Genomic DNA, 25,896 nt, shown 5'->3' with positions numbered 1-25,896 from the left:
CAGTGACCCAGAGATCAGGTCCTTAAAGGAGAAGTACCAGAATATATACATCAAAGCAACTGGACTTATTGTTCATGGGCTCCAGCAGCTCAGTGTTCTCATAATACTGGTGCTCAAAAAGGAAAACTCCAGGCAAAACTGATACACTGCGGAGGCGGAGCATGACACATTGACTCTCACTTTGGTGTTCTGTGTGTCCCTGTGTTATGCTCTTATCTCTTCCATGCTCGGTTTTAAAGAAAATTGAGCCCTGGGCAACAAGTAGCCCTCTTCCTCCTCGCCATTTTCAGACAGTTGTTCCATCATTACTATATTTATATACATAAGTAAGGAAGGACATATCTATAGTTTTTCTGTAATTAATATAAACACACTGGAAGATAGATAGATAGATAGATAGATAGATAGATAGATAGATAGATAGATAGATAGATAGATAGATAGATAGATAGATAGATAAAAGATAGATAAATAGGTAGATAGATAGATAGATAGATAGATAGATAGATAGATAGATAGATAGATAGATAGATAGATAGATAGATAGATAGATAGATGATAGATAGATAGATGATAGATATATAGATGATAGATAGATAGATAGATAGATAGATAGATAGATAGATAGATAGATAGATAGATAGATAGATAGATAGATAGATAGATAGATAGATAGATAGATAGATAGATGATAGATAGATAGATGATAGATAGATAGATAGATAGATAGATAGATAGATAGATTTGAGATAGGTAGATAGATAGATAGATAGATAGATAGATAGATAGATAGATAGATAGATAGATAGATAGATAGATAGATAGATAGATAGATAGATAGATAGATAGATAGATAGATAGATTGACAGATTTATTTAAAATTGTGATATCTTTCCAGTTTAGGTTTGCCACTTGCTCGGAGACCTGGTTGATGATTACTGGTGGTCTTGCGGCAATGATCCATGGTGCAGCTCAGCCGTGCATGTTGCTAGTCTTCGGCCTCATGATTGACACATTTATATTGTATGATGTTGAGTTACAAGAACTCCGAAATCCCAACAAGACCTGCATAAATAACACTATCATGTGGATTAATGGCTCCTTTGAAAATGATAATGAGACATTAGGCTGTGGGTAAGAGATATCATTCCATTTATTGCCTTCATTGGGACTTACTGAAGTCTTGCGTTGTGCTACTGTACTTGACATAGTTATGTCTGACTTCTTCCTCTATTTCCTGCCAGCATGCTGGATATAGAATACGAGATGACTAGATTTGCTTCTTACTACGCAGGCATTGGATGTTCTGTCCTTTTACTTGGATACATGCAAGTAAGTGTGATGGCCGGACCCCCTTTACCCTATTGTATGTTTTCAACCAGTGTAGACACATGAAAAACGGTTTGTATGCCAACAAATGTAAACCCACGTGCATTGGTGTCTACATATGTCATACTATAAGCCGGATTCATAATCATATGTAGTAATACTATGTGTATAAACGTCCTCCAATGTTTTTCAACCAATCACATGTGCAATCTGGACCGGAAGGTCTCCCTTGTACCCCTAGCCCTACTTTTCTTCTGTATCCCAGATGTTCCCTTATTACATGTATGGAAAACTTGATAAAAAGTTGAAATACAAAAAAAGTAGATAGCCCATAAATGATTATATGCTGGGACGAAACACATTAGTGTAGCGTTACTATTATTATTGCGGCAGAATTCTGGCCTAAGTTGCGCCCTTTGTTGGCACAAATCAATTTAGACAAATGTATTATTAATTTACGCCCAACAAAAGAAACAACAGATGTTTGCGCCTCACTTGATACTTTTCAAAAGAATCGGGGAAAGGGGGTATGGCTTAGTGAAAGGGGGCGTGGCTTTAAACTCAACTGACTTTCACCACAAAAAGTGCTTAAAAAAAGCGTCAAAAACGCTTGCATTTCAAAATCTGCCTCAAAAATCCTGCAGGAATTTTAAGGCAGTTTTTTTTTCTGCCTGACAAAAAACTTTGTGCGAACACTGCTTTAGGTTTGTACTTGTTATAAACCCCTAGATGTAAAAAAGAATGTTACTATGTTTTCCTAGTAAAATAAATTTCTCTTTGTGTATCCAAAATGTTTACATTCTCACCTTCTTATTTTCCATGTTTGGATCAGGCATTAATTTAACTTTTCTAACTTAGGCCTCATTCACATCTGCGTTGGTGGCTCCATTAGGGGATCCGGCCGAGATTACCAGAGACAACAGCACAGCATGTAGCGCTATTGTCTCAGGTAAAACCACGTATACCCCGACAGAAAGCAGACAGAACCAATTAATGTCAATGGGTTCCGTCAGCTGCAGGAGGTGTGCAACGGAACCGTTGCTTCTGTTTTTCAGTTGTTCTGCTCCTCTTACGGAGCAGAACAATGGAATGACAAAACCCAGGTGTGAACATATCCTAAGACATTGCTGTAACCTACTTAAAGGGGTATTCCAGTCTTATGTACATAAAGCTGAATAATTTCATAATAACATGTTAGAAAACTTTGTACTATACTTTGTGTTTCTACTCCTCACTATTTTCAAAATCTCTGTTTGCTGTATGTGAATGGAAACATTCTTGTATATATCAAGCTCTGAAAACCTGTACAGACCTAGTCCATCTTTGCTTTCTTTATAAAAATGGATACAATTGTAACGAGTCTAGTCAAACATCTGTCAGCTAAACAGTCCGGACTCCAAGTTTTTGCATATCACCCACACTGATATAATGTAGCAAACCATCAGAAACAGGAGAGAGATTTGCACTGCTGAGGTATATAGCTCAGAGAAGATTACCTAGACTGAATACAATTGTGGCAAACCTTCAGCAGTTATAAGTATAAGATCTGTAGAAGTTTCTAGGTTCACTTTTCCTACTAAAGTGGAGGCTCTTTACTGATATCTCAATAATTATTTTTTTCTTATCATTCTCAATCACAGATTTGCTTCTGGGTAACAGCGGCCGCTCGACAGATCCAGCGAATAAGGAAACTTTACTTTCGTAAAGTGATGAGGATGGAGATCGGATGGTTTGATTGCACATCTGTTGGAGAGTTAAACACCAGGATGTCTGAGTAAGTAGTAATACATGGTGACATCAGACACTAATTAAAAGGTTATTCCGGACTTAGACCAAAAATGTCTGATGGATGCGGGACCCAGTTCTGGGACCAGCAATCATATCGAGAACAGCAGTCACATGACCCCTGTTTCGCCTGGTGAGGCCGATATCGCATGCCAATTCCAGGGGGAACTAAGTGGAGAGGGGGCCGCTCTCCATTCTGTTCTAAGAAGTTACAGAAACAGCCAAAGAAGCGCTGTACAACTCTGATCGTGTACAGAGCCATATGCATGAGCCTTTATTGCAATTCTACATACAATTGACAATGTTTTGGGGCTAATCCATTGCCTGCATTATGTAGAGATGAAAAGTGCGGGGAAGAGTCCTCATTTTGACTTTGCAGTGGGGTATATTTCCTCTATTAACACCCTCTTATCATTGAAGGTGTCTCCCCTTTTTCACTCTAATAAAAATACTATGATAAACAATTGATTTGTTTTCCACCACAGTGATATCAACAAAATCAATGATGCCATTGCTGACCAAGTGGGGATATTTATCCAGAGATTTACAACATTTTTGTGTGGTTTCCTTTTGGGATTCGTTAATGGATGGAAGTTGACATTAGTGATCATAGCTGTGAGTCCACTCATTGGTGTTGGAGCTGCCCTTATGGCCCTGGTAAGATCTGTTCTGCTACATGACCCTTACTAACAATTTAACTCATCATTTCCTATCTAAGCTGCGTGTATTTTTTTAATTTGACGTATCCTTTGTGTTATAGGCAGTTGCAAAACTAACAGGCAGAGAACTGATGGCCTATGCTAAAGCCGGGGCAGTTGCTGATGAAGTACTTTCTGGAATTAGAACTGTGGCAGCATTTGGAGGAGAATTGAAAGAAGCTGACAGGTGTATACTATTTTATCCACTATGACTTTATGGCACGTTTTCAGTTATTAGGTTGGAGTTCCTTAGTCCCTCATCTATAAAATAAAAATGAAAGCAGCTATAAAGAGTGTTTCACTCTTTGGAGAGTCTGGTATGTTTGTGCATTACTTGGACAGCTCATTGATTACATTGGAAATTATGTAATGCTTAATTTCCCCTGTGGGGGTGCTGCAGGGGAATGAAATACTTGCTGACAGGTTTCCTGACAGTTTACAGTTAATCTCTGTGGTGATAGAAGAGTGGGAAAATTATTGCAGATTACTGGGAGATCAAGGAAAGAGGGAAGAGTGGAAACCAAATTTATTTTAAGGGAGTATTTCCATTATAGAGATTTATAGCATATTCACAGGATATGCTATAAATGTCTGATAGGTACAGGACCTACCTCTGGGACCCAGACTTATCTCTAGAATGGGCAAGAAAGCTCAGCAGTTTCCTAATGCCCATAGAACTGGAGAGAGCTGCTAAACATGTACAGCCATCTCTTCATATATTCGCCACATGGATGCTGCTACCGGCGGCCACCTCACCAGGTGAAACAGGGTTGAGGAGACCCTAGTTCTGGAGATATGTGCAGGTTACAGGGGTGGTTCTTGTGCATATGTCATTAATGTCTATGATGGAAAACCCGTTTAAGTCTTTCTTGCCCTGATAGAGTGGATCCCCATATCAAGGACTGCTTTAGATGTGTATTCATAGCTTTGACTCCATAAACAGTAAGTCTACTAAGTAGTCTAAAAAGTCTTATCCTTCATCGACATTGAATCTTCTGAAACTATTGGTAGGCCTATAAATGATTTTTTTTCTTGAAAAGACTCAATACTCCCGACTGTCTTTGACTGAGTTGACATTGAGTGGTTAACATGCTGCTGTGTGGAAACTCTATGGCGGTAAAGGTTTAATCTAACAAACAATGAAAAGCATTTCAGAAACCAAATAAAGTTGGGCTAAAACTTATGTAACCTAAAAAGATAAATCTGTGAATTGTATTATGTGTTTCATGATTTTAACCTCCTGTGCTTTTATTTCTCTCTGCGCAGATATGACAGAAATCTTGTGTACGCTCAGCGTTGGGGAATACGGAAAGGTGTTATTATGGGATTTTTCACTGGATACATGTGGTTTATAATATTCCTCTGTTATGCGTTGGCTTTTTGGTATGGGTCTAAGTTGGTTCTTGAGGAAGATGAATATACACCTGGAAACCTATTACAGGTAAAATATTATTGCCCTGTTAAAGCACTCTGAGTTTCTGGGGTGAGGCACAAATGAAGGAAATGTACCTTATTATGTCTGTACATTCTAAACAAATGTAGGGGCTCCAGTATGACTGTGGTGTGTAAGTGAAACTTTCCCCATTTGGTAATAATAGCTGCCCATATAGTAACATGGCCATACCAAAGAAAATAATGGAGGCCCCACACTCCAGCTATAGAGGAACAGTTATCATTTCACACACAGGCCATTACTATTAAGGACTAAAGTAGAGCAAAATGTGAACTCCCCACCAGCAAAATGATCCATTAACAGCTACTGTTGGGTTTGTCCAACGCTAGACCCGATGGGCACTATTGGGGCAGGGCTCCATTATTGTATCAAAACCCAAGCCCTCGAAAACATTCAAGGCACCCAAAAGACCATATATGCTTACGGCATGGCTGGAGTATTAATTACTCATACACACAGTGTTGTCCATATGGGATAGGAGTCCCCATAGCAAGAAACAAAATGGGCCCCTCTTTATAGGGACTTGTTTTTGCCATCCAGGACAGAAGGGCTTGGTGTTTGTTTCTCCCTCTACCCCTTTCCATAACACTTAGACCCATTTCCTCTTGCTAACAATGCAGTTCTCCTGGGGAGAATAGTCCTGTACCAAAAAGGGTGGGACCAACCAGGGCTTGGTCCAATTTCTTCAAAGACCTCATAGCAGCTGCATGGTCTGCCTGGTATGTATGACCTGGCATACATGTTAAAATGTTTCTCTTTTATCTGATTTTAGATATTTCTATTGAATTTCAAAAACATCTCTACATTCTCAGATTAGCTTTTCCATACGTCTTTAACAGTTATTTCCTTTAGCATAGTATAATGAAACGTTCTGGTAATGCTTTGTACAAATAATTGATTTCTATTAAGCAGCCTATTTATTTAGTAATTGGAGTTAGGAACTTTAAAACCTTGCCCAAGGTTGAATCATTCATAAGTAGTTGGTAATTAATATGGTGCTCACAAGGGCATGTTTGTAGGAACAGTAGCTCACGCATGACTGATTTATTCAGGCACAAATCATTTCCAACAGTTACAGAGGAAAAAATAAATACATTACTTTAATAGGGTCCCTTTGAAGATGAAAACTAGGGCAGCCATCCATGTCACATGTATTGCACTTACTTTTAATCCCCAAGTTCTATGGTCCACATGGCTATTTAAACAAAACAATTCACACGTTTGAGTTGAGTTATTTTGTATTTACATTACATTACATATTTTGCAATAATCCCGACTTACTTCCTGTCCTATATCCCAGAGCTGCATTCACAATTCTGCAGGTTGTGATTGAAAACTATAAACAAGCATAAAAGTTAGACCTATCTATAATATCATAGCTGAGCTTCAATAATGTGGTGGGACAGTTACTTTAGTTTTTTAATATATTGGATTACTGTATAGTCTATTCTAAGAATGAAAAACTCCAAACCAATCACTGTGTTGACATTGAGCAGGGAATGCTTAGAGATGTCAGGCCTGAAGCCTGCAGAATTGTGAATGCAGCTCTTGGCTACTTTATAAAACAGACTGTAACTCAGCTTCAGTACAATATACGTAATACAATATATTTACAAAGTTACTTAACTTTTTGTATAGGTGTATTCTATATGTAAAAGAATCAAGCCTATGAGCTTAGTATAAATTCTGCTTTCTGATTCGATCATTTGAGAAAAGCTTGTCCTAGAAGACAACTCCTTTAAGGCCAGGATCACACACACAGGTTTTTATGCCGTTTTTGGCTCAGGTTTTTGAAAAAAGAAAAGAAGTGGATACAAAAGAAAGGAGATGCATCAGTCCTTACATTATACCTTTCCTTACTTTGGATCCTGTTCTGGCTTTGGCTCAAAATAATAAGGCAAGACCTGCAGTAAAACTTTGTGTATGTGATCCTGGCCTTAATGAAGCACCAAATCCTAGTGAGAAAATGACTGGTAGTGCTATTAGTATCATATGAATAAGATTATTAGTATTAATATGCTGCAGTTGTATATGAAATTATCTACATCCTAAATAAAATTGTAAGCCTTTCTTGTGAAGCGGGCAGGGAAAATACGGTAGATATGATTTCTACTAAACTTCGATATTGAAGCTGGAAATAATATTATATGAATATCTTTCTAATTAACAACGCTAATAATAGCAATTTACAAATCATTTTACTGAGTATTACCACGAGTATCAGCAATTTTGGGTCTTTGTCCATGCCTTTGAATGGCTCCTGTAAATTTATTATTTTGCAAAGTTTTTATTTGCATTTTTTATGAGCGGGCAGGCTCTTCGTGGTGGGATGTTTGCCCTTACTTTGGAGCAGTTTTCTGCTGCTCACAAATCCCATAGTACTGTGCAATCATTTGATTTAATAATTTCTCTCTCCACTTTTGCTCCCCTCTCCTCCCCTCTCACAGCAAGAGAGAGAAAAAAAAGAGAGAAAGCGAGAGAGGAGAGATAGAGAGAAGAGAGAAAGGGAGAGGGGAGAAAGAGAGAGGAGAGGGAGAGAAAGAGAGAGGAGAGGAGGGGGAGGCTGCAGTATGCAATGAAATGCAATATATATACTAGTGTGTATATATAAATATATATATATATATATATATATATATATATATATATATATATATATATATATATATATATATATATATATATAGATAGATATATATGCATGCTGTATATACATACATACATACATAAAATGACATTGACCCTAAACTTGCAAAGGTTAATTATAGAAATAAGTGGCCATATTTTAACATGTTTTTTTTCGTCATAGGTGTTTTTTGGTGTTTTGGTGGGTGCTCTGAATCTTGGTCAAGCATCCCCTTGCTTGCAGGCATTTGCATCAGGACGTGGAGCAGCCACAAACATATTTGAGACCATTGATAAAGTAAGTTTATTCCATCTGTAAATGAGATTTGTATAATTCTCACTGAAATGACTACATTAACTAAGAGTTATCACAATGTACGCAATAATCAGTCAAGGCACATCTTTCCTTCGGAAAAATAAAACTAACGTTTTGTCCACACCTTCTTTGGCCTATATGTTGGATGTATAATCAAAGATACACATTTTTTTTTGCAATGGCAGACATATGCAAATGTATAGGCATATATTTGCATACGTACTTCTGGGGCATACGGCCGTACTTATTGCTTGAATGCCGGGTGAACAGAGCATATTTGTTCTTCTGCCACAAAGGGAAATTTTTGAATGTTAAGAACTTGTATAATCCATAAATAGACAATGATGTTATAATATTGCAGATGCAAAATGAATGTTAAGAGAACAGCAATGACAAGTACAAATATACTATGATAATATATTGCCTCAGTTTACTGTTGACAGCGTTACATCCCGTGCGGTACAAGCAGCTCCATTACCTCCAAATACACAGATGGGGTTAGATAAAGATTCAATTAGAAACACATTATGAAGTATTTTACTGGATAACACATGGACTGAGAAGTCCTGGAGGTAGTTTTATTAGAGCTCTTTTATACCCAGCATGTATGGCTTATGATAAGAACAGATCATTTTGCATACAGCTACGCTATATCTGCCTATGGTGTGAACATTATAAAAAAAATCCTTCAAGTGTCCTTAAAATAATATTGATAAGCTAAAGTCCTCTTAAAGCTTTAAAAGGAGAAAAAAAAATCGATAAACAAAGTTTACTCTTCCTGAGGTGTAATTTGAATCTCCTGGACTCCCAATACAAAACCTGTACCAGGGCCCCCAACCATCATGGGCCATTTATAGTACTGGTGTTGTGCTATGTGAGCCCCATCAGGCGCTAGGAACCGGAGGCAACTGGAATTTTTCCACCCCCTATAGATATATTCCTGTACTTTTCCTCTATCTTATCCGGGATCATGGTTAAAGGGGTTTTACCGTAATCCACAGGATAGGTGATAAATATCTGATCAATGGGTGTCTGACCGCTGGAACCCCCACAGAAAACGAGAACGGGTGCTTCTGAGAGCCCCATTGGAATGGAGCGGGATTGTGCATGCTCGACCACTGCTCCATTAATTTCTATGGGTCTGCCGAGCGTTATCTTCGGCAGTCCCATAGAAATAAATGGACCGGTGACTACCACTTCATTGCCATGGGGCTCCCAGAGACGGCAAGGTAAGCCCGTTTTTGTGATCGATGATGGTCTCAGCGGTCGGACCTCAACCGATCAGATATTTATCACCTATCCTATGAATAGGTGATAAATAATGATTATGCAAAAACCCCTTTAAGTTCAACAAACTGTCAAATTAAAGCGGCTTCAGTCCTGGGTGGGTCTTTAAGCCCCCCCCCTTTGATCTCCACTTTTTCATTCACTCCCACCATAAGACAATCCCTATTGATGCCATAGACTAATACCCATGCAATTTGACAATTTGTTGCTCCTGAATCCCAGATCTGGTGGAGATGTTCTCTTGTTGGTGGCTCCATATACATTGTGAGTCACTTAGACTGCACACAGAAGAGACACAAGGAAAGATTACAAGGAAAAAGTCTAAAAAATGGACACTATATGAGTAGACAGGCAGAACACTGTTAAAGCAATAAAGATTGCTGAGGTTGAAACCACATCTGAGTTGATATCTGAGGACCTACGGTATAAACCCCATAAATGGACAGTAACTAGGTATGATAATATATCATGATAGCAATAGCAAGATGTAAACACTCTAAATGGAACAACCTTACTAAACAAAGGATATTTCATGTACTGTATAGTGTATATAGTGCATAAAGATCTGTGATGTCATCGTGTGCAGTGGCGTGGGACCGCCACTGACGTTTACGTGTGGTACAATGTGTAAGTTTTACACTAGGTGCCAGTAGCTTATAGTAAGAACTCTGGCGAATCAGATGATATTAGTATTCAATGCTGGTAGTATGTTTTTTGACCAGGAAAGGTTATCCCAATCAATAAGTAAAATAGTCGACACATGAGGATAACTGGTATGGAGGAATTTTAGATCTCATGAACACAAGAAAATGTAATTATATTATTCTGGGAGTTTTGTATTTGGGATTACAGTATAATATATTGATTATACTATTCTACATTTGGAATCTGAAATATATTGATTATACTAATTTACATTTGGAATCTGAAATATATTGATTATACCAGTCTACATTGGGAATCTGAAATTGAAACACAGTATTTCAAAACTAATGTTCAGCATTTTTTATTCTATTGCAGGAGCCACGAATTGACTGCATGTCAGAAGAAGGCCACAAACTGGACAAGGTCAAGGGTGAAATAGAATTTCATAACATTACTTTCCATTACCCATCCAGACCGGAGGTCAAGGTATGATCTGTATTGTATTCCAAACATGTATTGCTATGCAGACATACTTTTCAACATATGAAGATCACTTACAGTACAGGAGTAATAGACACAGTCTTATCTTATGTACAGTTCTATAGTCAACACGACATAACAAGAGTTAGATACAGTATTACTTGATTTTTGAGACTTAAGATACAAAAAAAAAATAATAATCGAATAATCTCAGACCCAGGGCCGTGACGAGGTTTGGGAATAGCTTTTGGGGGGCGACGGGGGGCTGGGCGACAGGGGGCAATTTAATAAATGATTATCAATCCAGCTTTCATTCTGAACTTCAGGAATTGATGGTGTAGGACGCACTGTGAAAATCCTACCTTGGCCCATCCTTCTTCACCATTAAAGGGTAACTGAACTTTAAAAAAAATTCCGACATGTCACAGTGACATGTCAGAAGATTTGATCGGTAGGGGTCTGAGCACTGAGCAATTGGTTCACAGGCTCATAGACTTTCTAATGAGCCCGTACACCAATTGCTTGGCTTTCCGAGAAAAGCCGATCAGAAACTAAGTGGCTCAGCGCTCACCCGAGCACTTCTGCCACTTTGTTTTAGTGATCTGTGGCTTCTCAATGCTCGGACCGTCACAGAACAAAACTTCTGACATTTCACTACGAGATGTCAGAAGTTTTTTGAATGTTTAGTTACCCTTTAAGTATTGTGAACCTGCACATGAGTCCCTCAAAACAGCACCTCCATAATAGCAAATAAGGAAAGTGGAAAGCCTCCCAAGGCCACAACATGCACTCCTTATTTTTTACCTGTGTAGGAGAGTATATGGCATTACAATTGAATGTGCTAGTTAATCTGTAAAAGTTGACTGTTCTCAAAGTAACTGATGCAACATCTCACATTTTTTGTTAGATTCTAGAGAAATTAAGCATGATTATCAAGTCTGGGGAGACCACAGCATTTGTTGGACCCAGTGGAGCTGGAAAAAGTACAACAATTCAACTCTTTCAACGCTTCTATGATCCTGATGAAGGCATGGTGAGTGCTGTCCAAATACTGATGGGGTAATGTAACTATAGGCTTGTAGTACAAGTAGTGTAGGGAGAGATTTTTCTTCCAAGGTGTCTGCTCCATTTTTTCCAGGTGGTGGGTTTTTCCCACATCCTCTCCCGTCGCTTGGTTGAATTTGATGGGCATATGTCTTTTTTAAACAGTGCCAACTATGTAACTATGTAAACAGCCTCACTTAGTAGTGCCCACTCTCAGCAAATGAGTCATCATCTGTTTGACTTTTTAAGAAAAGGTACAGCACAGTTATAGAAGAACATGAGCACTAAGCATGGCTAGGTTTTCATTTTTGCAGAAAGATACCCTTTAACTGATTATAGTTTGTGGTATTACATTAGTTGTTTTTTTTTAGTCTTTTATTGTGCACCATACATATCATTGAACAACTACAGTACATCTGCACACTTCGAATATAGAGTTCAGTTTTTGGAGTCCAAATTGTAAATAGGATATAGGAGAGCTGGATTGGGGTTCAAAGGTGGGGGACTAGATTATGAAAAGGGATGGGAAGTGTCTTTAACCATGAAAGGCTAGAAAAATTGGGCTTGTTCGGCTTGGAAAAATATAAAATCAATGCAGTTGATGAAAAGATGTTACCTACCATAGAAAATTTGAAAAACTAAGGCAAATATACAATTGTACCCACTTAAGCTTACTGCTCATCTTGGTTATCTTGTCCGTTCCATGTATTGATAGGTGACCTTGGATGGACATGACATACGCACATTAAACATTCAATGGCTGCGCTCTTTGATTGGCATTGTGGAGCAAGAGCCAGTCCTGTTTGCTACAACAATTGCTGAAAACATCCGCTTTGGTAAAGCCAATGCAACTATGGATGAAATCATTACAGCAGCAAAAGAAGCCAATGCCTACAACTTCATCATGGACTTACCTCAGGTTAGTTTTGCTTTACCCAAATTTCATGAAAGCAAAGTTTAAGACATAAAAACCACTCTACAACACCATACAACAAGAAGCTCTAGGTTAGCAACCGCTATATCTATGATAGATGGAAAATAAAATTGGGACAGTCTAGCTCATACTAGAAGACACATGGGCTCTCGGGTTGGAGAAACATAAGAGCTACTTAAGGTAGTTTGAAAGAAATGTTCCTACTACTATAGCGCCTAGCTATGCGTCTATTGGTGGATATGATATGCTTTACAGGGCAATATAAAGACCATCATATTTATCACAATTATTATGTATTACTGCATAGGGTAGTCCTTATGAGATATAAAAAAAACAGCTACTTCTGGATTCTGATGAAAAAGTGTCCCTTAAATGATGTCCCAATGTTACTGACAATTGACCTATTGTTGTTGTTATTATTATTATTATTATTATTAATAAAATCCATAAAAATAATGTACAGTACGGAAATTAAATAATTCAAGAAATGTATTCCACTGTACTACTGAACTTAATATAGGGGCTGATTTTGGTGGACATTTGTCTTTCTTCAAACACTAAAAATAAATTACTTTATAAGATTTACCATACCTATAATGTTATTTTGTAAGGGTTCTGCAGTATGATTCCCATGGGGATTTTAGACAGAAGAATATCCTGGGTTAGATGACAAGTGTGTTGATCTGTGTAACGACCTCAAATACCGACCTGTTTTCTGGAGCTCACTGATACCTACCAACCTGCTCTTTTATCAGATGAGAATAGCCGCCATTGATGGGGTTTACAATTGCAACCAAGTTGCTCTTAATGGTTCTTGTTTTGACACTTAATTTTAACATGTTAACCTGGAACCCTCCTTCAATCATCTACATACCAAGGGCATACATACATACATACATACATACATACAAACATACATACAAACATACAGCCAAGGCAGCTATGGGGCCCCAGAGGAAGGGAGCTCAAATCAGGAAGATATACTTGTCAATGGGTAGAGTGAACCTGCACAAGGCTTCCTCTCCACAGAGTCTTCCACATTAGGAAATAGGGGAAAGGGAAAGAAGCCTGAGGGCAGCAAGTCATGAGATAGGTAGGAGAATCGACAAGTTCCAGATAGAGTGCACCACATATTCACAAATGGAAACCTGAGAAGAATACCTCCGCCTTAATATTGATCCCTCATTGTAATAAATGTTTCTCAAATGATAAAACCAGAGACAGAAACTATATCAATATCTGCATTTTTATTATATTCTCATATAACTATCACATAATTTTAAACAGGTAGTAATAGCTAGCAATGTCGTTTTTTTTTTAGCCTCTCATTCATTTCATGGCTTAGACATATTGTACACATTTTAAAATGACAAGCTATTCAGTTGCTGAAACTGGTGATTAAGCACGGCCTAGAAATGGTGATGATGAGTTCTGAATATATAGATACTTGTACAGCTTCTGGAACATCTAAGGCATTGCCATCTAGAATAGATGACTGTTCACTGTCTGGAGCTGATCACTGTCTAGAACTTGTGGCTCATCACTCACTAAATCTTATGGGTCATCACTGACAATGTCTTGAGGTTCATCAACATTCAGAATATGTGGCTGATCACTGTCTAGAACTCGTGGCTGATTACTGTCTAGAACTTGTGGCTGATCACTGTCTAGAACTTGTGGCTTATCACTGTCTAGAACTTGTGTCTTATCACTGTCTAGAACTTGTGGCTGATCACTGTCTAGAACTTGTGGCTGATCACTGTCTAGAACTTGTGTTTTATCACTGTCTAGAATTTGTGGCTGATCACTGTCTAGAACTTGTGGCTTATGACTGTCTGGAACTTGGGGCTGATCACTGTCTAGAACTTGTGGCTGATCACTGTCTAGAACTTGTGGCTGATCACTGTCTAGAACTTGTGGCTGATCAATGTCTAGAACTTGTGACTGATCACTGTCTAGAACTTGTGTCTTATCACTGTCTAGAACTTGTGGCTGATCACTGTCTAGAACTTGTGTATTATCACTGTCTAGAACTTGTGGCTGATCACTGTCTAGAACTTGTGGCTGATCACTGTCTAGAACTTGTGTCTTATCACTGTCTAGAATTTGTGGTTGATCACTGTCTAGAACTTGTGGCTTATGACTGTCTGGAACTTGGGACTGATCACTGTCTAGAACTTGTGGCTGATCACGGTCTAGAACTTGTGGCTGATCACGGTCTAGAACTTGTGGCTGATCACTGTCTACAACTTGTGGCCGATCACTGTCTAGAACTTGTGGCTGATCACTGGCTACAATGTGTGTCTGAACAGTGTTTGCATCTTGCATTTGATCACTGATTGAAAGTGGTTTTTGTTCACTATCTAAAACTGATGCTTGCTCAACTGAAACTGGTAACAGATTATGTGCTGGAGATGATGGTTGTTCTACAACTTGGACAGATGGTGACTTATTGTCCTTTTCTTCATGACTTTTGTTTTCCTTTTCCTCACTTGATTTATCTTCTTCTGAACTATCATATTTTTCCTTGGTGACTTTTAATTTGTTTACCTTCCGTTCCCTTTCTCCTCCATTTTTTTCTTTGTAGTCTTTCTTTTTCTCTTTCTCTTTGTTACTTCTGTTTGTTGGGTCTTGCACTATTTTCTTATCAACATTTTCCTTTGAAACATGTCTCTTTTCCCTTACTGTACTTGGAATCTCTTCTTCACTAGTGTTCTGCTTTTTTGCTTTTTCTTGTCCATTCTCTACTTTTTCATTTGCTTCATCTATTAAATGTTTTGCATTTTCACTTACTTTTCCTCCATTTTTGTTGTGTTCATGTTCATCTGATTTTGCATGTCCCTTTGTACAGTTACTATTATGCTTCATTTCCCCAAGTCTTCCATATGCCCTGGAACTATTATTTTTACTTTCCCAAGTACTATTACCTCTGTGTCTCCTTTCTTGTGTAATATCATGCCTTTTTTTCAATTCATATTGCCTATCAACTGCATCTTGTTTTATATCTCTAGGAGATCTTCCGTTGCTTTTTTCTGTAGAATGGTGTCCTACTTTGTCTCTGTTGTTGTTAAGATTTCGTTTTGTGTTGATAACACTTTTGTTATCTGCTTTATTACCTTCCCCTAGTCCCTGACCCTCCCATTCTCCTGGTTCCTGACCTTTATTTTTACCTGGTTCTTGCCCTTCCCTCTGTCCGTCCTTCTCATTCTGGACACCTGGCTTCAGACTTTTTTTGTTACAAGAATTTTGCCCTTCCCTTACCCCTTGTTTCTGCTCTTCCCTTTCTCCAGACTCCTGTCCTTCCCTTTCTCCTGGATTCTGCCCTTTCTTTTCTCCTGTGTTTTGATTCCAAAGACCTGATTTCAGACTGCTTTTGTGACGTGGATATTGTCCTTCTCTTTTCCCTGGTTCCTGCCCTTCCCTTTCTCCTTGTTTCTGCCCTTCCCTTTCTCCTGTCTTCAAACTTCTCTTGTGGTGGGGATGTTGCTCTTCCTTTTCTGTTGTTTTCTGCCCTACCCTTTCTCCTGGCTGATGACTATTTTTGTCTCCATTTTTAATGTTTGGTGCATGCCTTTTTTCCTTCACTCCATCCTGTTTCATTTTGCCATGTGTTCCATTCTTCTGTCCCTTTTCCTCAGCAATATCTTTATTCTTTGTACAATTTCCTCTATATCTCTTTTCCTCTTTTACTTCATTATCTCCATTATCATTCTTATTCCTTGCTAGGTGTTGCCCCTTTTCTCCATGCCCTATTGCTTTGCTATGTCCCCTTGTATTATTATTCTCTTTTTTTTCTTTGTTCTTCTCATGAGTCGTAGTGCAATTCTTACCATTTTTTAATTTCTGTACTTTATTAGTTTCCTCTGCCAGACCATGCCCTGTTTTCCCATGACTAGCACTTTCTTGTCTCTCAGAATCTTCACTTATATCTCTTTTATTTACCTGTTTATCCTTCCCTTTTCTCTCGTCTGGATTGTGACCTTCCTTAAGCAAAGTTTCATGTCCTATCTTTTTTCCTGGATTTCTTACTAAACTGTTCTCTTTCTCCTGCCCATTCCTTTTACCTGGTTTACTATTCTCCTGTGCTATTTCTGATTTTATTTTTTGCCCTTTTCTCTTCCCTGGTTTCTCATCAGTCTGTTTTTCTTGTCCCTTCCTTTCACCTGGTTTCTGACGTGTATTTTTCCTTTGCTCAGATATTACATGTCTTTTTTCACTTGGTTTGTCTTCATTTCCCCTCTTTTCCTCTGCTATCTTCTGCCCTTTCTCTCCATGTTGTGCTCTAGTCTGACCCTCTGCTCTATGTTCTGCATGTCTTCTTTGCTTTGCTATATTTTGCCCTTGTTCTCCATGTTCTGTATATTCTTCTGCTACCTTCTGCGCCTGTGCGCCATGTTTTGCATTTTTCTTTCCCTCTGCTTTCTCCTGCCCCTGTTCTCCATGTCTCTTTCCCTCTGCTCTTTCCTGCCCCTTTTCTTCATGTTTTGCATGTTTATTTTCCTGCCCCTGTTCCCCATGTCTCTTTCCCTCTGGTCCCTCCTGCCCCTGTTTTCCATGTCTATTTCCCCCTGCTCTTTCCTTCCCCTGAGCTCCATGTTTTGCATGTCTCTTTACCCTTGCTCTTTCTTGTCCCTTCTCTCCATGTTCTGCATGTCTCTTTTCCTCTTTTCTCTCCTTCTCCTGTGCTTCATGTTCTCCATGTCTCTTTCCCTTTGCTCTTTCCTGTCCCTTTTCTCCATGTTCTCTTTGTCTCTTTCCCTTTGCTCTTTCTTGTCCCTTCTCTCCAGGTTCTGCATGTCTCTTTTCCTCTGCTCTCTCCTCCTCCTGTGCTTCATGATCTCCATGTCTCTTTCCCTTTGCTCTTTCCTGTCCCTTTTCTCCATGTTCGCCATGTCTCTTTCCCTTTGCTCTTTCTTGTCCCTTCTCTCCATGTTTTCCATGTCTCTTTTCCTCTTCTCTCTCCTCCTGTGCTTCATGTTCTTCATGTCTCCTTTCCTCTGCTATTTTCTGCGCCTGTTCTCCTTCTCCCTCAGTTTTTTGTAGGGCATTGTTAAGGACCTCACGTTTTACCCTTTCTGCGCTTTCATAAGTTTTTTCTGTCACATTTCTATTTGCCTCTCCTGCTTTCTCAGAACCCTGTCCTATCTTTTTATGTGACATCTTCCCTGTGTTTTCCTTGTGTCCTTGTCTTTTCAACCCCTTTGAGTGTCTACTTTTCTCCTCAGACCCCTTTCTACACTTTTCTCCATGTTCCTTTCCTTCCCCTTCTCCACATTGACATTTCATGTGGTCATGTTCCTCGTGTTTCTCAAGCTGTTCTTCTTGTACAGATTGATTTTTGCTGACATCTCTTTTATCCCTTTTGCTATGATACTCAGATTCTTCCTCTTCCTCACTTTTCTGTGAGTCTTGACCTTCTTCGGAACTATCATCTTGTGTTTGTTCACTATTATGAAGATCTCTTTCATTTCTAGTTTTGCCCGCCTCATTCCCCTGGTATTCTGCACGTCTTATACCTTCATTTTGTTGTGCAACATTTCGATTGAACCACAATGGTTTTGTTCTGTTTTCTTTGCCCTGTGTAGTGGCAGATGGTGTTCCTAGATTTTGTTCAGGATGTGTAGATAACTGCTTAAATTTTTGGTGCAAAGCTGAAAACAGAAATAACAATTTAAAACCCACTGCACTATTCATTCAAGTTGTTAATTGCATATCCATTTTAGTTTTGAAATAATTTGCAGCAACTTGTTTTTTATTCATGTTCGTCTCGAGCTCTACTTATTTGACTAGTGGCTTTTGAAGGTACTGATTTTCCTGTGGACATCCACATGGTAGGGAGTCTTAAGGGCAATGCTCCCTGGGAATTTTTTTTTGTGCAAAATAGCTTTACCCCAGGAGGAATCAAAATGTATCACAGCCAACCAGAACCATACTCTATACTGATGAGGAGCAACAACTCCAAAACAGTGCTGTGTACAGATGGGTGTCTCTAGTTTATAACCTGAGTCATGTTTCAGGCCTCTATAGAGAGTTGGTAATTGACTTACAGGGCATTCACCTATAGGTGGCACTAGAGAGACAGTTTTCTTTCTTCTGGGGGAGAGCTATTTTGCTTTTTGACTAGTTGAAATTTGGAGGAAGTCAATCTTTTACTAGTTATGTAAAGCTTTATCTTATCCCAGGGTTTCACAACATTGCACTTGGGGATTATCTGACTGTCCAATTTCAGTAGACGGTAGTGGGATATTATGTGCTATCAGTGTCAGATCATGGCAGTGCATGCAATCGCATGTGTACACATTGTTGGATTTTTTTGTGATCAAGATAATCTCAAGCACCTGAAAGATTATCCAGGTATTTGATTTCATAGTTTAGTAAATATGGCAATAAGTTATAATGCCTCAAAAATTCAGTGTTTGCATATATATTAGCGCCCACAAAGTAATGCTACATCTTTCTGTTTGTTCAGTATTTATGTTTGACTGTTTGGATAAATGAGGCCCAAAGGCTGGATTTTTTTCCCCCAATGTCTCTGTCTAAAGAGAGGTTCTGACCTCTTCTGCTATAATATACTTTTCAACAATTTATCAATGTCAAGATATGATATACATATATATTTATATATTTAACCCATTGGGGTATTTTAGTTTTAGTCTGCAGATGATTTTACTATGTGAAGAGGCAGGCATGACACAGTGATTCTCTCTTTGGTGTAATATGAATCGCTGTGTCATGCACCACTCCCGCAGGTCCTGCTCTCGGTATTCGCAGTGTATCAGTTTTTCCTTTAATTAGTTTGAGCGATATATGGACTAAATCACAATGGTTTTTTTCTGCTTCATATGTGAAGATGATTGCTTCAACTTTGTATTTCCAACATATCAGTATCAGAGTGTTAAATAACTTGAGTTGTAGCTACTTACCATGGAAATCGAATATACATCTGAACCCACATTGGAGTTAACAACAGATATGATCAGCCTTGCAGTCAGCATCCGTAGTACATGGTGGTAATGAGCATGGGTCTGTCCTGTTTGAACCTTCTGCCTTAACTCTGTTGGAAGGCGTGGTGACATTTCCTTTGCCAAATTGGGGACACTTGTGATAACTTTCCTTTTCAGTTTGTTTCCCTGCAAAAATATACATGAGTTAGAACGACCATTTCAAATACAAGCAGATATTACTTTTCACATGACTCCTTTTGGAAAACCAATGTGATTGGTTGATTTTGGTTGATCCATATCCAAATGAAATAAAAAAAATAACAAGCAGATTGTATAATCTGCTCCCTCCTGCCCCTGTGCTCCATGTTCTCCATGTTTCTTTCCCTCTGCTGTTTTCTGCTCCTGTTCTCCATGCTCTGCATTTTTTTTCCTCTGCTCTCTTCCGTCCCTACTCTCCATGTTCTCCATGTCTCTTTTCCTCTGCTCTTTCCTGTCCCTTCTCTCCATGTTCTGCATGTCTCTTTTCCTCTGTTCTCTCCTTCTCTTGTGCTTCATGTTCTCCATGTCTTACCCGTTGCTCTTTCTTGTTCCTTCTCTCCATGTTTTGCATGTCTCTTTTCCTCTGCTCTCTCCTTCTCCTGTGCTCCATGTTCTCTTTGTCTCTTACCCTTTGCTCTTTCTTGTCCCTTCTCTCCATGTTCTGCATGTCTCTTTTCCTCTCTTCCCTCCTTCTCCTGTGCTCCATGTTCTCCATATCTCTTTTCCGCTGCTCTTTCCTGTCCCTTCTCTCCATGTTCTGCATGTCTCTTTTCCTCTGCTCTCCTTCTCCTGTGCTCCATGTTCTCCATGTCTTTCACTTTGCTCTTTCTTATCCCTTCTCTGCGTGTTCTGCATGTCTCTTTTCCTCTGCGTTCCTTCTCCTGTGCTCCATGTTCTCCATGTCTTTCCCTTTGCTCTTTCTTGTCCCTTCTCTCCATGTTGTGCATGTCTCTTTTCCTCTGCTCTCTCCTTCACCTTTGCTCCATGTTCTCTATGTCTCTTTGCCTTTGCTCTTTCCTGACCCTCTTCTCCATGTTCTGCATGTCTCTTTTCCTCTGCTCTCTCCTTCTCCTGTGCTTCATGTTCTTCATGTCTCCTTTCCTCTGCTATTTTCTGCGCCTGTTCTCCTTCTCCCTCAGTTTTTTGTAGGGCATTGTTAAGGACCTCACGTTTTACCCTTTCTGCGCTTTCATACGTTTTTACTGTCACATTTCTATTTGCCTCTCCTGCTTTCTCAGAACCCTGTCCTATCTTTTTATGTGACATCTTCCCTTTGTTTTCCTTGTGTCATTGTCTTTTCAACCCCTTTGAGTGTCTACTTTTCTCCTCAGACCCCTTTCTACACTTTTCTCCATGTTCCTTTCCTTCCCTTTCTCCACTTTGACATTTCATGTGGTCATGTTCCTCGTGTTTCTCAAACTGTTCTTCTTGTTCAGATTGATTTTTGCTGACATCTCTTTTATCCCTTTTGCTATGATACTCAGATTCTTCCTCTTCCTCACTTTTCTGTGAGTCTTGACCTTCTTCAGAACTATCATCTTGTGTTTGTTCACTATTATGAAGATCTCTTTCATTTCTAGTTTTGCCCGCCTCATTCCCCTGGTATTCTGCACGTCTTATACCTTTATTTTGTTGTGCAACATTTCGATTGAACCACAATGGTTTTGTTCTGTTTTCTTTGCCCTGTGTAGTGGCAGATGGTATTCCTAGATTTTGTTCAGGATGTGTAGATAACTGCTTAAATTTTTGGTGCAAAGCTGAAAACAGAAATAACAATTTAACACCCACGGCACTATTCATTCAAGTTGTTAATTGCATATCCATTTTAGTTATGAAACAATCTGTAGCACCTTGGGGGTAATTTAACATCCTATCTATGCCATTTTTCTGGCATAAAAAAGTGCCCAAAAGTTATAATATGCATTGCAATTTGCAACTTTTGGCCTTTTGGCTCCACCCTCGCCACTTTCATGGAAAGGGTCATGGCATCAGGAAAAGGGGCTTTTCCATTAAGGCCTGGCAAATTTATTGTAATTTACTCCATAAAACTGGCGTAAATCATATTGCAGATCTATGCCAGATCTATTCAGTCTTTCTCTGTGTATGATTTCAGTATTTGAGGGGGCGGGGCATGACACATTGATTCTGTCCTTGGTGTAACTTGAATTGCTGTCTCATGCACCGCCCCCGCAGGTCCTGCTGTCGGTATTCGCAGTGTATCAGTTTTTCCTCTAACTTGTTTAAGCAATATATGGACTAAACCACAATGTATTTTTTCTGTTTCATACTTTCTATTTCCAACATATCAGTATTACAGCGTCTAATACTTTTAGTTGTAGCTACTTACCATGGAAATCGAATATACATCTGAACCCACATTGGAGTTCACAACAGATATGATCAGCCTTGCAGTCAGCATCCGTAGTACATGGTGGTAATGAGCATGGGTCTGTCCTGTTTGAGCCTTCCGCCTTGACTCTGTTGAAAAGCGTGGTGACATTTCCTTTCTGAGTTTTGGGACACTTGTGATAACTTTCCTTTTCAGTTTTATTCCCTGCAAAAATGACCATGCGTTAGATCGACCATTTTGAATATAAGCAGATATTACTTATCACATGACTCTATTTGAAAAACCAATGTGATTGGTTGATTTAGGTTATTCCATCTCCAAAGGAAATAAAAAATAGCAAGCAGATTGTAAAAGATATAAATGTGTAGTCATCAATAATATCTGTAATGTAAGAGAATCACCTGCCAATATTATATTTCTGTATTTCACCAGTGGATGACTGAGCCACTAATAAATAATCAAACAACAAATCTTAAGGCTATGTTCACATCAGGTTTTTGGCCTGTGCTTGAAGTATACCCTGGGAAAAGCTCACAACGTATACATTAAATGTAAGCTCTTATGGATGCCTAAGGGCCTGTTCACATCAACATTCGGTTTCCTTTGATGGGTTCCCTCAGACCTTTCCATAGGAGGAACCCATCAACGGAAAGGCAAACGGAAGCCATAGCTTTCGTTTGCATTACCATTGATTTTAATGGTAATGCTTCCGTTGCAAATGGCTTCCGTTTGTCTCCATTCCGTAAGGTTTCAGTTTTTTTGACGGAATCAGTAGGGCAGGCAACTAACCAAACGGAAACCATTAGCAATGGAAGCATTACCATTGAAATCAAAGGTAATGCAAACAGAAGCTATGGTTTCCGTTTGCCTTTCCGTTGATGGGTTCCTCTAACGGTAAGGTCTGACGGAACCCATCAATGGAAACCGAACACTGATGTGAACATAACAGTGGAATCCGTCACCCATAGGTTATAATGGTACAGGTTTAATGAATACATCATGAACTCACATGACCCTTTTGATGACCATTATAGTCTATGGGTGATGGATGTCACAGTTAGGCACCAGTTTAACGCATCCATCACCCATAGGCTATAATGGCATCTGTTTAATAGATACGTCATTAAAAGCTACTGAAAAGCTTATGATGTATTCAAATAACTGATGCCTGTGATGGATGCCATACAGTGGCATGCATCACCCATAGGCTACAATGGTTTAAAAATGTATACGTTTTTTTTTTTTTTTATGGACTCTGTGGGATGGAAAAGTGTAGTCTAGTTTTGTGTTGTATACTGACAGATACCAGCAAGACAGATGCTAAAAAGACACTCATTTGGCCTCATTCTTACAATGGAGTCTCATGGATGCGTCTAAATAGTATATACGCCGGGAGCTTTTCTGACAAACACGCTAAATGTCAAACCCAATTTCTAATCAAAACAGATAGATATCATATCCACATGAACACTATACAGTATTTTATAAAAAAATGTCCTTACTCCTATAGTTTTTTTCATTACTTTTTATAGATTTTACTAGTTATAATAATGAATATATAACAGTACTAACCACAGTCATTGTCACCACTGATTTCCAAAACTATAAAAGTCCCAACACTACTCAAGAATTTATATCACTGCATACTTCTGAAACAAAAACCCATTAAAATCAATATCTCTTTTCTTAAAAAGTTGTGTCAGAGATTTCCAGTAATATTACTATCTGCCTGGTAGCAAAGTGGTTTCGGCCGATCAATAGTGGCCAGTTTGTTGTTGAAATCAGTGGTGGTCTGAGCTCACAGACTCCATCCACTTGATCTTCTAACCTCATCTATGATATACTCTTATAGGATCTATAACACATGTTATGGTGGTTTCAACTCCCCAATATATATTCAACCAAAAAAAGACCAAAATGGGAGCATAGAGACCATGAAAATAGTTTGCATGTATAAAAAATATATTTGATTTAAATTTCTTAAAAACAGCAATAGAATGTCAAATATGTATATAAATGTAAAAGAATGTATCAAAATAAGAAGTCCACAATAAACAAGGTACACAATCACAGTTAGTAAGTAGAGTAAATAAGACAAGACTCAAGTCCAGCAGAAAAATACTAGTCGATGCAAAAAAAATAAAAATATTAAATCTAAATATTTTTTGCATCGACTAGGATTTATCTGCTGGACTTGAGTCTTGTTTTATTCACCCTACTTACTAACTGCGATTGTATACCTTGTTTATTGTTGGCTTCCTATTTTGATACATTCTTTTACATTTATATACATATTTGACATTATATTGCTGTTTTTAAGAAATTGAAATCAAATATATTTTTTATATATGCAAACTACTTTCATGGTCTCTATGCTCTCATTTATGATATGTCAAAAAAATATTTCTGCCCAGATTAACCCTTTTAACACAGATGAATGGCCATCCATGGTCGGCCCGAGTCTGCTAGATGTGAGAGCAGCTTCTTGCTAGTGGTTCTCTATTCTGGCTTATAGAGGGGGGGGGGGGTGCTCCTGATCGGAGGATTAGTGTCTGTGATGCCCATGTGTCCTACATATAAACGGGTTGAACTGGCATAAGAAGTTTTTGCCTAAAATGTTGAGTTGATTGAAAATCTTCAACTGTTTAGTTAGCACACTCTCACACCAAACAAAGGAAATTTCTTTCAAAGACTTCCATCCAAAACGTAACAGGCCACACAGTATATTACAGAGGTATTGACATTACTTTATTGTGTTGCAGCAGACATTTTTGCAAATGTGATAGCTGGATCCTCGGTTGTCACCCTGTAGTGGTGTTTTATAACTGCTGACAGACTGCCATGTTATCTACGTGTTCTGTTTATCATCAGCTGCTGAAGCTATCGCATAAGTAAAAACTAATGTAGAGGAGAATCCAGTTGTCACTTTTGAAATAATGTCCCCCACAACAATATTAAAAAATGCCCATAATAACTACAAACTGTGGCTATCGTTCTCACTTCTGATAAACCAATATATAGCCTAATTTAAAGTGGAAATGCTCTTTAGAGAGTAAAATCAGTCTATCTGTTTTTGAATACAGTAACATATGTTCAATGTTTTTTGTCACCAGACGTACAATTTAGTATTTAAAAGGACCTGACAGCTATCCCGACATGTCTATATAGATACTTGCATTACTCATACAATAATTCTGGTTCATCTCTTCTTAGAACTATGCATTATGCTGTTCCCCTCTTATTCTTCCTGGAAATGCAGGCATAAATTGGCAACTAGGTGTTACCATTCCCCTTATTAATAGGTTGTGTCCCTATACAGTCTGACATTGTCCAATCAGTGATATTGACATGGGAAAGACCAAGTTGTCCGTTTTGTTCATACATTTCCAGGAAGAATAACAGAGCAATTAGTGCTGGTATGACATGACAGGAGAGCTGACAGATCTTACATAAGATACTCTAACAAAGACAGGACAATTAGTACATCTGAATGAATTTATACAACCAGGAGAAGTCGACATGGGGTACCCTTGGCAATTCTGATTGGGTGATGACAGGACTGGGGCTTATCTGCACCCACAAACATCTGTATATTAGGTTTTCTTATTGGTCAATAGATTTCTGTATGGAAGCTGAACGCCATCAATATTCAGAGATATAATGGCACTTGAAACTTGTAGACAATCAGTAGGACAGCCCATACTCAATCAGTAGGTACTTACCCTCTGTGAGGACTCTCGCTGCCACTGCTCCCAGCAGCAGGGAGAAGATGAGAAGCTTCATACTTGCCGGTCCAAACACTGCTCAGCCGTTGTTCTTCACAAAGAAGAAGCTTTCATGTATCTGATACCTGTCTGAGATCTGTGCTGCGGTTTATACAAGGCCAGAACCAATCAGCAGCTTATATTGTATACACAAATCACACCCCATAATTAGAGAATTATTCCAGATCACCGAAACCTGTGAT

General features: G+C 38.7%; 1 protein-coding gene across 1 annotated transcript in view; it reads left to right on the top strand.

The window, feature by feature from the left end:
- LOC142655354 (bile salt export pump-like) overlaps nucleotides 1-25,896 on the top strand; it is a 58,970-nt gene that overhangs the window by 11,286 nt on the left and 21,788 nt on the right. Inside the window, exons 6-15 of the mRNA XM_075829404.1 lie at nucleotides 899-1,134; nucleotides 1,245-1,332; nucleotides 2,970-3,103; nucleotides 3,600-3,771; nucleotides 3,875-3,999; nucleotides 5,079-5,253; nucleotides 8,075-8,188; nucleotides 10,514-10,624; nucleotides 11,526-11,651; nucleotides 12,378-12,581. Coding sequence (XP_075685519.1) covers nucleotides 899-1,134; nucleotides 1,245-1,332; nucleotides 2,970-3,103; nucleotides 3,600-3,771; nucleotides 3,875-3,999; nucleotides 5,079-5,253; nucleotides 8,075-8,188; nucleotides 10,514-10,624; nucleotides 11,526-11,651; nucleotides 12,378-12,581 — 1,485 coding nt within the window. The remainder of the gene's footprint in view (nucleotides 1-898; nucleotides 1,135-1,244; nucleotides 1,333-2,969; nucleotides 3,104-3,599; nucleotides 3,772-3,874; nucleotides 4,000-5,078; nucleotides 5,254-8,074; nucleotides 8,189-10,513; nucleotides 10,625-11,525; nucleotides 11,652-12,377; nucleotides 12,582-25,896) is intronic.

This window comes from Rhinoderma darwinii, chromosome 6 (genome assembly GCF_050947455.1).
Source record: "Rhinoderma darwinii isolate aRhiDar2 chromosome 6, aRhiDar2.hap1, whole genome shotgun sequence".
NCBI classification, from domain to species: Eukaryota; Metazoa; Chordata; class Amphibia; order Anura; family Rhinodermatidae; genus Rhinoderma; species Rhinoderma darwinii.
Note: the sequence above shows the minus strand (reverse complement) of the source record. Positions and strands in the feature narration are given on the sequence as shown.